Source organism: Rhinoderma darwinii, chromosome 1 (genome assembly GCF_050947455.1).
Source record: "Rhinoderma darwinii isolate aRhiDar2 chromosome 1, aRhiDar2.hap1, whole genome shotgun sequence".
In the NCBI taxonomy this organism is placed as follows: Eukaryota; Metazoa; Chordata; class Amphibia; order Anura; family Rhinodermatidae; genus Rhinoderma; species Rhinoderma darwinii.
Window position 1 is genome coordinate 169,750,541 of NC_134687.1, and position 14,945 is coordinate 169,765,485.

Below are 14,945 nucleotides of genomic sequence, written 5' to 3' on the forward strand. Positions count from 1 at the left end.
AGTCAGTAGCATTAAAAAGTATTTGATAACACATTTGTAAAATATGTAGTAGAAAATGTACAAGACTTTGACAGTCATGCTTACATTGACAGTTAAAAAAGCGCTCCCACATTTGTAAATGCGATGGAATATACGATCTTGAGTTTAAAATAAATGACTGAGCGCTTCATCTTGTATTTTCAGCCTACGATCAGTCCTTCTGTTGGATCACACGACCCTTGATCTGACTAGCCAAATACTACAGCTTCTGCTATGTGGCCCTGAAGTTAGTTTCTCTATTCATTCCTTTGAAAGTCAAATTAGGTTTAGTTATCAAGCTCAAATTGTTTTTGTAGTTTTTGTGGCCTCATGAGTATAAATTGTAAAAGAAAACTAAAATTGACCCCATTAATGGTGCCCACCATAGATTAACTATTAACTATCCATTCTTCAATTTTACCACCACCTACTCCACAACGTATATAGGTCCTTCCTTACCTTTTCTCTTATCTCAACATATCCTGATATATGTGGCGCGAGATGACAGGCTTTAAAAAAAAACAAAACATGATTTTGTGACACTCTCTCACAAGATGTCTATACTATGTGTGCCTGTGTGGCCACCCACTGGTTGTGATGTGAATTGCAGTCTGTCAAGGGTTTTACTAGCATGTCACAATATTGTGTTGAATTGGTTTCATGATGAATTGGAGTGCTTAACCAAATTCAAGAAAAGGTAAGGGTGGACACATCGGCAGTAAAAAAAAATTTGTGTAAAAAATAAATACAGATCATATAATTTTAATCACAGACCCTATTTATCAAGAGAAAACCTTTCATTTAGATAACAACAATAAAAAATGAACATCATGACATCAATTGCTTATTTAAATTCAAAGTTTGCTGCCTGAGGCAATGTCCTTATTAACGTCCACCCTGTCTGGCTGACATTTGGCATTGCCCTCCTAAAGTCCCATTAAAGGTAAGGTAATAAAGTCTGTATCATGCAGCAGTTACTAGTTGCTCATAGGTAGAAACATTATGCCATCCTAGCTCCTGAGTGCCTTGTTGTCAATGTAACATACATGAGAATTTGGTCTAGCTTCCTTGGAAACATTTAAGTTCTTCAGTTGTCTATAAATTGGTCAAGCTCTTTATCCATGGTATAAAAGAAGATACTTTGGTGTATACTCCAGGAGAGTCCTTCATCCCGCATCCATAACCCCAAGAAGTTACCCCAAACACTACCCAGCTGCCACCCGCACGTTCACACACTAGGGGGCCACCACTGTCTCCTTGACAGCTGTCCACGTGCTTCTGTTCTTGAGGACTCCCTGCACAAAGCATCCTTCCCGTAAACCGACTCCTGTATCGCTCCTGACATATTCGCTTGGGTAGTAATGTCACTCCAGCTTGCTGTAAAGTCCTTGAATATGCCCGACCTAAAAGTGCATACAAAGGAATATGCTTATGGTTTGGTAAGTGTGTTTTAATATCCATTATATTCCATACAAGTGGAGATCTGGCTTGTCTAGTACAGCTGTTATTCTAAGGATTTGAGTCCCTGCAGGAGGTTGAAAAGGATAGTTTAGAAAAGCATTTGACAGAGCGGAGCTGTCAGTGACTGATGCACTTCCATAATAAACACTACTGCGATTGACAGGTCTGCTTGCTTTTAAGGATATTTTATGGTAGTTAACGTCAGTCTAGGAGCTGTACAATGAGAATTATTTATTTATGCATTTTACTTAAAAATATTCAGCTAACAAAACTCAGAGTCTAAAGTTCATTGATGACTTGTCATCTAGGCCTCAAAATTCCGTCCTGGCATTACTCATGTACACATCTCAAATGTTACCAATCGATCATGGTTTCAAGGTTGATGTGATAGTTTTATATGGGCCAAGACGGGATCAAACAGTATATATTTTAATTTACATTATTTGACTGCTGCTGATTAATATTATAAAATAAATACTTTGCTGATTCTCTTTATGTAAATTTCTTCAGTAACAAGAAAGCAGCATTCAAGTCAGATATATAAAATAGATTATGTTTACTCATAAACTTTTGAGAATTGTGTGAATATTTGATACTTTGGAAAACAAGAGTTTTCAGGCACCATAACACAACACATGTTTATATTCCTGTATACAGCAGGGGTCGGACAATCACTCCTGGTGTCATAGGAAAGGGGGTTTCAGATTGCACCCCACCACCCTCAGCAGACAGGTGCTTTTTTTTTTTTTTTTACTCATAAATTGCATCCCCCTCAGGGTGCCCTAGGCGCCCACCTGCTCCAACTACCTCTTGTCCTGTCCCTGCTAGTAAGAAATTATGGAAAACAGTGTGGAAAAGCTATTCCTTGAAAAATAAAACAATGGCTCAGTATGACTAATGAGAAGATGTTTTACCTGTATCACCCCATCCTGTGATATAACAGTTTGATGCAGTTTTTTGGGGCCTTTCTCGTCTCATTGGTAAACAGGCTGGTAAGACATGGGTGTTGAGTGGCAAACACTGTTCAGAAGATCCACGTAGCCTTATGAGAGCAATGTCATGGTCGCTTCCATCAGGTCGATAATCTTTGGGTATTATGATCTGATGGATTCCCATGTCCTCTTCATACTCCTCATGGACAAGTGTGTGGTAATCTCCCACTCTTATGACATAATTGCGAGTGTTGTTACCATACCTAGAAAGTGACATAAGAAACATAGATAGATGTTGTGCATTATAAAAAAACTGATCTCATTACATTATATATGTTGCTGCACTCAAAGTTTTGAATATTTACTATAAGTTAAACGTGGGTGACATACAAAATACTGTACCAGATCAGCATGTTTGTCATAGCGATATATCTATTCTCTGAGTACAACCAGCAGGGTCTATTTGGTGGGATTTAGTGGAAAATATATATTTTTTTGTAGACAAGATATTTTATTTTAGTGCCAGAAAAGGCAGATGAGCATTTCCCCTATGATATTTACATATGAGCTAGTAACGTTTATTTAATGACAGATAGCAACAGCTAAACAAAAGCTGGTGTCACCATAAAACCAGAATAGTAAGGACTATCTATTTAAAAAAGTAACAAAGACATAGATCCTTGTGCCATTGATTAGAATTTGGAATGTACTAAAGATCCTACTTGTATCTGTAATCCGATCCCACCCAATTTGAAATTAAATGGAATTCCAGTTTTAGCAAATACATATAATTTTTTTGTATAAAGAAAGGTAAACAATTTTCTAAGAAAATTTGGGTATAAAATTCCTCTCAATCTTCAAGATCTCGTTTTACAATCATTAAATGGAACTTCCTTTGGAAACTTCCAGGAGATAAAAATCTGTCCTGGTCATATTTTGAACAATACTTTTGTAGTGCTTTCATTTGAATATAAATAATTGCAGCTAAATCACGTAAACTCTTGGTGATGTCGAGTCTAACTATAAAAATTGTAGTACTGTAAGCAGTCTGTTTTTTTCTGAGGACTGAATATAGGGGTCTGGAGTCACTTTCTACAGGGGGAAGGATATGGCACATTCTACAGGGGCCACTGTGTGTGGGACTATCTACATAGGCCACTGTGTGTGACACTATTTACCGGGGGCACTGGGTGTGGCACTATCTACAGGGGGCACTGTGTGTGACACTATCTACAAAACCACAAAAAAGGCCATACTTACTAAGTGGGTGGGTAAAAACACGTTCCCAACAGGACGCAGACAGGTTAAAAATGCTTCAGAAGGAGAGTGCATTAAATAGTGATAGCCACTCCCACTAGTCTTGAGGGGAGTGGCGAACTAAGTGCTCGCAAGTGTGCGATAAATAAGTGTCAGTGTTAGTGTAGTGCTAGGGTGTAAATGTATGGCATAAAAGAAATGTGTATGGTATAGAAGTGTCAGAACTGTGTGATAATGTAATAAAAAAATAAATAAGTGTGATGAATAGGGGTCAGTGCTGTGAATAGTACATGGGGTGTCAGTACTATGTATAATACGTGGAGGGATAATGTCCCAGTCGTCAGGCATAGCATAACTTGCCGAATCACAGCCTATTTGTAACGCCCCTACTGTCAGTTAAGGCGGGCTGCTCTGCATGCCAAACCAAACACTAGCACATCCTGCCCTCCCAGCATATAAAAGTATACATAGTAAATATATCCATGAAACATGGGGTATTAGTTATTTTGGCCAAAATACGCAAAGCTCGCAACCCAACGTCAAGGATCCCCAGTGCCTTGTGAGTCCCTAACTAGAACTTTTCGTTCCTAATTTAAAAACATCAGCAGAAAAAAATGGAACATAGATAACTTCAAAACCACAAAAAAGGCCATACTTACTAAGTGGGTGGGTAAAAACCCATTCCCAACAGGACGCAGACACTATCTACATGGGCATTGTGTGTCACACTATCTACTAGGCACTGTATGTGGCATTATCTACAGTGTTTTTCCACTTTCTACAAGGGGCACTGTGTGTGTGTCACTTTATACAGGGAGTAGTGCATGTGGCACTATCTTTAGGGGGCACTGTGTTTTTCACTTTCTACAGGGGCACTGTGTTTTTCACTTGCTACAGGAGGCACTCTGTCACTTGTTACAGGGGGTGCTGTGTGTGGCACTTTCTACAGATGATACAGCGTGTGGCATAATCTACAGGGGGCACTCTGTGCGGAACTTTCTACAAGGGGCAGTGTGTATGTCACTTTCGATAGGGAGCCCTGTGTGTGGCACTTTCTGCAGGGGGCACTGTGTGTGCACTTTCTACAGAGGGCACTTTGGGGTACTGTCTACAGGGGGCTCAGCATGTGGCCCTATCTACAGGTGGCACTAACTTTATGATTACGATTCTACAGGAAACACTGTGTGTGGCACTATTTACAGGGGCATAGCATGTGGCACTATCTACTGTGGGCACTGTGTGTGGCACTTTCTACATGGAGCACTGGATGGCACTTTCTACAAGGTGGCATTGTCTACAGGGAGTGCAGCACGTGGGTGTGTGTGGTAATTTATTCATATGGGGCACAGCTTGTGGCACTATCAGTTGGTGCACAGCATGTAGCACTCTTTAGCAGGTAACTTGTGTTTTGTGCTTTATATTAATGGCGCATAGCCTATGGTATTATTTTCAGGGGGCACAGCATGTAGCACTATTTTTATGGGGTACTCTCTGTGACACGATTGTATTCAGGGGCACAGTATGTGTCACGGGATCACAGTGTGCAGCAAGATTGTATTGAGGGCTACCGTGTGGCGGGTTGCAATTTGCTCTTCTGCCTGGTACACCAAAATACCTTGTCCCGGTCTTCAGTCTATACACAAAGATTTCCCTCATGATTCAACACACCGATGAGGCACCATTCTCAAGGGAGACAGATCACAGTTCAGTGACCTCAATAATTTTCAATTAATTTACAAAAGTAAACAAATATAGTCTTCAACACCACAGACATCAAAGCATCCCTAGCTTACTGCATACTCCTGCTGGTTCAGGGCTTCTGCTTTGATGTTTTATACATAATGCACTGTAATATCACATATAAAAACTGGGTTTCCTACATGCACTGCTTTAGTAAGAATGAAGGGAGATAGTAAATCAAGATATCTAGCAGCCTATACATATGCATAGCTTACAAACTTACAAGCAATTTCCATTAATCAACAGAATCAAGAAGGCACTTTTGGATATGGATGAAAGGATAAAATAGGCTCAGCACAAAATAACAAAATAAAAAAATTGATGTTACTTAACCCCTTAAAGTTGAAGTCACATTTTTTTTAATTATTTCCCCTATGCATTTCTTCAGTTGAGGTGAGTTTCAGGGTTTTTTATAGGCCCTTTTTGCTAAAGTATGTCTCAACAGACATTAACACAGGACAGCTCTGAAGCCCTTTCAAAGTAAAAGTGGACCCGGTGATAACGTTGTCACATTGCCAGGTGATCACATTACCAGGTCAACTGTAAATTCACAAAAATAACCCCTTCCTTTGTTCATAACACTAAGTACTATTGATTGGCTACATGGGTGATCACAGTACAGCTGGCTCTGCTATGCAACACTTTGGGTGGTACTGTTATGGCGTCACAGTGGCTTCTGACAAATTTGTAGTTACAAAAAATTTGCCACCTAGATCACATTTCTTAACTGCAGTAGTTTGGGGGTTTTATTTACAATAACTGGAATTATATTTAATATTGCTAAACAAGATATAGTTGCAATTCAATTAATCTAATGACAATGTTTTTAAAACCCCTTGATCCTATAAATAAACTGATAATTATAATGAATTTGTAACCAAAGATGTAACCTTACAAGTAAGCATTTAGAAGGTGGCAAGTTTGGACAGAGTTCTCAGTGTGTTAGTAACACATCCACTAACATTACAGTATATTCAAGGATATGATCTAAGTCATGGAATGCTAACTACTTCCTATCACTGAGGAACCTTTCAGGGTTCCATATCAGTGTGGGTGGTTTACATATGTGAAGTAGGATAATTTGGCAGAAGTTTTCATCGCACATGCCAAGAAATAAATATAACTTGAATAAAATGATAGCTCTGTACTGTGATAACTAAAAACTATCAAACACAATTTCTCTCAAAATAATATACAATTGACATTAAAATAAAATAATTTCCCGCAAAATATAAAATTTACAGCAAAGAGCTGCTGTGCAAAAAATCATGTTTAAAAATTTTAGAATAGGTGTTTTTCCAACCTCCTGTCTGTTGTATTATTGTGTAAGTGATTTTAGCTTTAAAGGGAGTCAATTATCCCAAAAATGATATATTTTTATCTACAAATTTATGAATAATCCAGTTTTCGCACAGGCTTTGGAGCACATACAAAAGGGTACTGTTTATAGATCTCACTTTACAGCACAACTGTACAGACTAAATATTTTCAGACGGGTTATAGATAAATATATTACCAATTAGATGGATAGAATTAAAAATATGAAAATAGCAGAGGGGAAAGTGTTTACACACGCACTAGTCTGTGTATGCGGCTCTGCCTGCTACTTCCTGGACTTTGATGCTGGAACCGTATACCTCCTCTTACTAGAGACTATATTAGGAGACATTTGTCCCAATTCATTGCGGCTGACATAAAGCATATGCTGTGAATGTAGCAAGGATCGGTGTGCTACCAATATATCAGTCCCTCAAAGTTAAAAATAGTTAACACAACGAATAAACAAACACACGCACGCACGCACACGCACACGCGCACACACACACACACACATTAAAGAGGCTCTGTCACCACATTATAAGTGCCCTATCTTCTACTTAATGTGATAGGCGCTGTAATGTAGATCACAGCAGCTGACTGCTTACAGCACAGCAAGCGTAATCTCGCGAGATCACGCTGTAAGCTGTCATTTACAGCGTGATCTCGTGAGATCATGCTTTACATCATTAAGTCCCACACAAACGTTACCAAAGTGTCGGGATTGTGAATAGACATCACGTCCTGGCTGGAAGCGATGTCTATTTTCTAAATGAAAAACACTGCTGTAACCTACATTACAGCGCCGATCACATTTAGAAGTCGATCTTACCTGCAAACGCTGATGCTGCTGCAGAATCAACTGTAGCCTCTGGTGCCGATGTGGCCGTCACGATGCAGGACCTGTGAGTGACGTCACAGATCTGCACTGTCAGAAGCTGGGCGTTCTGAAGAGAAGTGGATGATACTTCTCATCAGAACGGCCAGCTAGTGAAAGTATTAAAAACGCCCCGATGTACGCACATAATACACGCCCACTTGGACTTTTACTTTTAAACACACCCACTTGGACTTTTGCAAGCCTCATTTGCATAATTACAAAAATGGTCATAACTTGGCCAAAAATGCTCGTTTTTTTAAAATAAAAACGTTACTGTAATCTACATTGCAGCGCCTATCTGCTGCAATAGCAGATAGGGGTTGCAAAATCTGGTGACAGAGCCTCTTTAATTGGAGCTGCAGCTGTGGAAAATTAAATTGCTTAGACATAATTTGGAAAGGCACTTATTTGTATAAGTTGAAAGAGAAAAAACAAAGTCATAAAGTTAAAGGAATTGTCTGTAGACCTCTGAGACAGGATTATGTTGAGACAAAGATCTGGACAAGAGTACAAAAATTGCATTAAAGGTCTCAAAAAACACAATGACCTCCATCATTCTTAAAAGGAAGAGGTTTGAAACCACCAAGACTCTTCCTAGAGCTGGCCCTTGGCCTAAATAGGTAAGAAGTGCAGAACGGTCTTGGTAGAGGATGTGGCCAAGAACCCAATGGTCACTTTGAAGGAGCTCCGGAGTTCTGCAGTGGAAATGGAAGAAGCTTCCAGAAATATAACCATCTCTGCAGCACTCCACAAATCAGGTCTTTGTGGTAGAGTGGCCATAATGAAGCCACTCTTCATTAAAAGCCACATGAAAGACTGCTTGCAGTTTGCCAAATGCACTTAAAGGACTCTCAGACCATGTGAAACAACATTCTCTGGTTTGATGAAACCAAGATTGAACTTTGTGGCCTAAATTACATACGTGGCAAATACTATCTCTACGGTGAAGCATGGTGGTGGCAGCATCATGTTTTATTGAGGTCTTTCAGCTGCAGGAATTGGAAGACTAATCATGAATGAGGAAAAATAAACATTCTCCAGAGCATTCTGGATAGACTGTTCCAACAGAACAACTACACTAAGCACAAAGCCAAGACAATGCAGGAGTATCTTTAAAGAGGATCTGTCACTAGTTTAGTAATGCCCAATCTTCTAGCACATCTAATAGGCGCTGTCACACTGATAATGCTAGTGAAAACTTTTATTATTTTAAAAGTTATGATCTTTTTCCTAAATATGTAAATGACTATACTTGACAAACGGGCATCAACAGTAGCGATTCTCCTCAAGTGGAGCTACCTCACAGACTCTGACGCTGTCCTATCAGTATGAAGCTGCTTCACACAGTGGGAGAGACTGAGGCTGGAGGAATGGGGGATCACTTAAAACAGCCATATCTCGGGCAGTGGTCCTAGTGTCATATGGATCACAGTTCTAGCTGTGAAACAACCCGAGATATCACAAGTTGAAAACACAGTCAGGAATGGAAGCCGTATACTATATGATCACTTTGTGTTGCTGGGCAGGGTATGTGGAGAAGCTGTATGACAATTGGACAAGGGCATACAGAAACCATTACACAGCCCAGAGTAAAAAGAGTCACCTCCTATTTGGCAAGTACAGCCAAATTACCATATTTCGAAAAACGCTCATAACTTTGCAAATAAAAAAAGTTTTTGAAAAAAAATCACACTGTAGTTATCAGCATCATAGCACCTATTAGATTAGTTAGGAGATATGGAATTAATAAACTAGTGACAAATCCTCTTTAAGAGTAATCTGTGAATGTCCTTGAGGGGCCCAGTCACAGCCCAGACTGGAACCAATTTCAATGCTCCTTATCCAATCTGACAGATCAAGAGAGGATCTGCAGCGAAGAATGTGAGAAAATCCCCAAATAAAGGTGTGCCAAGTATGTAGTGTCATACCTAAGATGATTTTTATTAACTAAAGGGTCTGAATACTTAGGTAATTGCGATATTTAATTTTTTATCTTTTTTAATAAATTTGCAGAAACCTGATTTCACTTTGTCATTATGGGGTGTTGTGTGTAGACTGATAAGAAAAAAATAATATTATCCATTTTGGAATGGGACAGTAGTACAATAAATGTGGAAAAGTTGAAGTGGTATAAATATTTCCTGAATGCATTGCATCTAATTCAAACATATAAAATAAATGAAATAAATAGGCTATTAAGGTCAGTTCACATGGAAGTTTTTGTCAGGCAGAAAAAAAATCGGCCTCAAAATTCCTTCAGGATTTTTGAGGCAGATTTTGAAATGCCAGCATTTTTTACGCATTTTTGCTGCAGTTTTTGTAAGACTTTTTTTTAGGTAATTAAATACAAAAAACCTTCGGGCAGCTTTTGGAAAAAACACACCAAAAAAACTCTTCAAATAAATAGATAGATCGATCGATCGATCGATCGATAGATAGATAGATAGATAGATAGATAGATAGATAGATAGATAGATAGATAGATAGATAGATAGATAGATAGATATTATTAAGACCTACATTTTAAAAAGCCTGTCATATACGCACTCCTCCAGGCACATCTAACCTAATTAGTTTTTAACAAAATGAAACATTTCTTTCTTTGCATCTGCAGTCCTATTGAATAAACACGATATCACTGTTGGCCATGACACTCATGTTACTTAATGAAATGTGTCCATTGTGCAAGAATCACTTATGCTTTTATCTGTGTCTTATTTTGGATTTTACAAAGGTTTTACACAGTCTGATTTTAATTTTGAGATTACTCTTCAACCTTCTGTCACTGTGCTGAATCTTTTATTGGCACAATACAGTGATCCAGATCTAAAAAAGTGATGTAATCATTTTGAAAAACCGTGTTCCAGGAATGAAGGGCGAGGAAGGCTAGATGCTATCTTTTACAGAGAATTGCTATGTCCTATCATCATATAACAAGTTGGCACCATTTGTTTTATTTTTACTGGAGACAAAGCCAAACTCTAACTATGAAATACCCAGTGCTAAATAACAAACCTTAAGTCATGGAGTAACTTACAATTTACAAAGAATATTTATTTTCTGCACAAAAATATGTTCAAGCTCAGGATACCTTGGCACCACCATGCAGCATAAAACTAGATAAAATCAATCAGTCTAAATCTGGCATCGATTAGGAGGGCAGAGTAGACAAAAACACACCAGAATAATTATCCTCAGAGAGCTGCTGCCCATGAAAAATGAATGCTGTCATCAGGTAATAGCAACCAGTCCTGAAAATATTAATTTCATGTAATCACTGCCTGGCTGGTAGCCAGGATTATAGTCATGGCAAAAAATAAAGAGGGAAATGTGCAAAAATATTTAAGCTTCTATGTACACATGGGATCAGACCTTGTGTCCTCACTAAATGTAAAAACAGTTATCTAGCCATGGCTTAAATTGTTGCTGCTTCTCTAAAGGACCTTACTTCTGGAACCTTCCCCAGAGTTTAAAGGTTTTGTCTGGTTTAGAAACCCCGTTTTCAAATACCCTATTGGGGAATTATGAGTTAATAGAGAGGAACCTTGTTCAGAACTCTCATCTACTAACCAGAGCTCAGAGCAGCTACACTGAGTGTCTCTTTCTTTCTGGAGGACCCAACACGTCCATGCATTACTAAAAAAGCTCATTGATTTTAATGAGAACTGTCTAATCTTTAAAGGGGTTGTCTCATGAAGACATCCCCTGTCCAAGCGACAATATGCTGATCGCTGCCACAGCTGCAACTGAAAGGGGTTGTCTCTAACGAAACAACCGCTTTCATTTCCACAGTGGTTGCGCTGCGGGGATATTAAAGGGGTATTCCTATCCCAGACATTAATGACATATCCACAGGATATGTTATAAATGTCTGAATAATGCAGGGGTCTATACACCCTGCTCCCAAGTCCTACCTTCTCCCATTATCAGGCTGGGCTCTAGCCACTCAGTTAAGAGGTGGCCAGGAGTACGGAAACAGCTTGCTGATCTACGCTGATTCTGTAACTCCCACCCATTGCTGCAGAAATTTATACACAAATAGGGCGAAAACCTGTCAATCATACTCGACTCCCTGAGCCCGACATAACACTGGCCGTGCGCCAGTGTTAAAAGTATTAAAATCGAGTTCAATAGGATCGGGGCACCTTTTACTAAGATGCTGCTCGCGGTTAGGACAACAAGATCTTGCAGGTAGGTTCCTTTTAAAACCAGTTATTCATTAATATTTTTCTACGTTTTACTGTCTCTACAAATAAAAATACAAGGAAAATGAATACTTAGAATTTAATCAAATTCCATTTTGTTTACGCCAGGTTATCATGTGATGTGAGAAGAAGACTTATGTTTCTGCTTACAATATACTATGTAAATTGTGGCTAAAATCTCAGCATTATGTATTATAGGTGCACCAAACGATTGCCAAACTGGAATCTACACTAAAATTAGATATGCCACAAAGTCGGATACCACCAGTTCCCTAAAATGTGGCTAATTACAAGAGGTGGGCAAATTTTTGTTCTGATTATCGTTTTGCCAATGCGTCACATGGTTTATGATTTGGCGGCCATTCCATTAGAATTCATTAGGCGAATCGATATACTATGTTGGAGATTCGCTTTTGGCAATTTTAAGCAAACCATTTTTCCTATTGTATTCTACGGCAAGCAAATTTTGAACTGTTTCAGTGAAATGCAAATCAGGTGGAAATTCGTTCTTCTCTACTGACTTAATCAATAACACATTATAATGGTTGGTTATAGGACCTGCTCAGACTTTTATGGCTTGTCAAATTGACATGCAATAAAAGTAATTTTATTTTACATAAAAGTCAACCCCTTGTGGTTTAAAGGACATGAGTTAAACCCTACTTAGCTAATATATGAGCTTCCTTTTAAATTAATTTAAATATTCTCTGACAAAAACAATTAGGAATGCATCCAAAAATGATGCCAAGATGTTTTAACAAAGTAAAACGGCCCTTGTTCATATTGATAAATTAAGTTCATGTTGAAGGATACAAATTAAGGAAATCTACCAGAAAAAACATAAAGCAGGTGAAGTAATGTCTGAGAAAAGAGACAGCAAAGAGCAAAAGTTCAAAACGTAATAAACATGTTAGAACCTCATGCACAATGTGAATGGAGTAAAATAGCGCTACATGTTCTGCAGGGTCCGCAGTACAGATCCATATAGCAGTACAGATCCATACAGCAATACTTTTAGGGGGAATACTGGAATATTACATTATTTATTTCATATGAATCAACAAGAAAAAAACTCTACGTTATCTTTATTAAAACTGTAGGTACAGTATGGGTCAATAGCAGCTTAAGGGCACAGTAAAACGAATAAATACAATGTCCACAATACGGCCGTGTGTATGGGTCCTGACGCTGAAAAGCAGAATTTCGTCAGAGAGCATAAATAAAGAGTAAATGCACTTTTTTTTTTTTTTTGCATATTTACATAGTACATTAAAAAAAACTGTTAATTTTGTAAATATTGTATTTACTATCTTGATAGTGCAATTTCAGCTGCCGATTTTCCCGCTCTGCAATGTGCAGCACTTGCTGGTTGCCATGTGAAATCCGTTCACTGTCTCCTGGAGACCTTATGAAAACAAGTGGAGGCGCAATTGCGCTATGTGCATCCTTGAAACTGAGGCTACGTCCTTCTAGATGCTAGAGCGCATGCTCACAGCCTTTTGGAGCTTTCTAGCCCAGGACTGAGGAGTGGGACATGGCACTTGGGCACAGGGGAATGTTTGGGGCAGACAAAAGTGGGTACTTGGGGAGGGATGGTGTCAAACAGGATGGAAGTGAGCATGATTGAGCTGGCAGGAAAAGAGGGGTGGTAAGCGGTGGTGAGAAGTAGGGAAAGGCAATTGGGTACTTGGGCACAGGGGAACACAGGGAGAAGACAGTAATGAGGACATGTGGAGGGATGGGGCAAAGGGGGAATTGGACATACCATTGCAGAAGCGATTCAACATCAGATAGCAGGCCTGACAGGACCAGGAGACAAGGAGCTGTGCTGTACTATTATAGAGTGCAATCAGCAGACATAAGCAGATATTTTGAGAATACAGCAATTTGATTGGTGGCAAGACGAAGCGTGTTCAGGAGAGGGCCGAAAATAATGCTGGTTTATGAGGGCAAGAAATTGTTACCAGATTTGCTGGCATGCATCATGACACCGCTGTCATGCCGGTGGAGATACAGTTTGTAAAGAGAGGTACGACCCAGTCCTGGTTGGTGCAATCCTCCTTGCTACTGGGTGTTGAGAACTAGTGCAGGACCCGCTCCCTCTCCAGAAGTAGTGCATTGTTAGCAAACAAGAGGTTGTGGAATTGGTCCAAGGGTTAGTGCATGGAAGGAAAAACAAGCATTTGGCCCTTCTTTTTTGCGTGGCAAAACCCAGCACTTTAATGGGCTCTATTTTAATCTTTACTATGGGCCCTTTCATCTAAGTATGCCACTGCTTGGGAATTAACACAGATTGATACTTTTCCAATAAGGTTTTGATTAACTGACCAGCGACCACTCTTCTAAAATCGTTTAAGAAATTTGAAGCCTTTGGTAGAATATACTGGATCAATACATTACGTCATTCCTACACTGCTAATAAATTCCTAACAAAGTTTCTGGCTAGTCTTCTGTTGTCCTACTGTTCACCTTGAAGTTGAGAAATGCTTGCATGCATTCTTTATATTGTAAGAGGAAGGATACAATTAAAGCTAAAGCAATTGAAAAGCCTGTATGTAATTGCAGAATGTCTTACTGTTTTAACTGGAAGCTAGCAGAATGTCTATACCGCTAGCAGATGTGGCCTTGCTCCTTTAATGTTCCTGACAAAAGTTTGGAATTCGTTCAAAGATGCAATGGCGATCTTTATTTTGTTTACGAACACTTCTCTTAGAACAAAACAAAATTGTATTAGACTGTAGTGTAAGTACTGGAATGTAAACTGCTGTATTATACCAACTGAGTGCAGTACACATGTAAGACGACTCTTTTGGATAAAGAGTTTTATTTTCCACCAAAACAGCACATCTGTTTCATATTCACCTTATAACAAGTGAGCCAAGTATCTCTTACAAGAATGTGAAAAGAATTTCCTGCATTTTCAGTTAATGTCGGAATATAATGCAGATGCCTATTTGCCTAAATTAGACATGGAAATGAACCACATGAAATATACAGAGCAGCAGCATTATATATGACTATACGAATATACTATACTGAAATATGTATATGCAGTCCTCAACATTGAAATTGCAACACCAAGAAGGAAAAGTTTTGGAATTGTGGAAATCACAGGATGGATAGACATGTTAATGA

The 14,945-nt window shown here is 38.9% G+C and overlaps 1 protein-coding gene across 1 annotated transcript in view; it reads right to left on the bottom strand.

Annotated features, from left to right (window-relative positions):
- Positions 1-775: 775 nt before the first annotated feature.
- PRSS12 (serine protease 12) overlaps positions 776-14,945 on the bottom strand; it is a 153,031-nt gene continuing 138,861 nt past the window's right edge. The window contains exons 12-13 of the mRNA XM_075860584.1: positions 2,394-2,674; positions 776-1,421 (exon numbers count right to left, since the gene is read on the bottom strand). Of these exons, the coding sequence (XP_075716699.1) occupies positions 1,114-1,421; positions 2,394-2,674 (589 nt within the window). The 3' untranslated portion in view covers positions 776-1,113. The remainder of the gene's footprint in view (positions 1,422-2,393; positions 2,675-14,945) is intronic.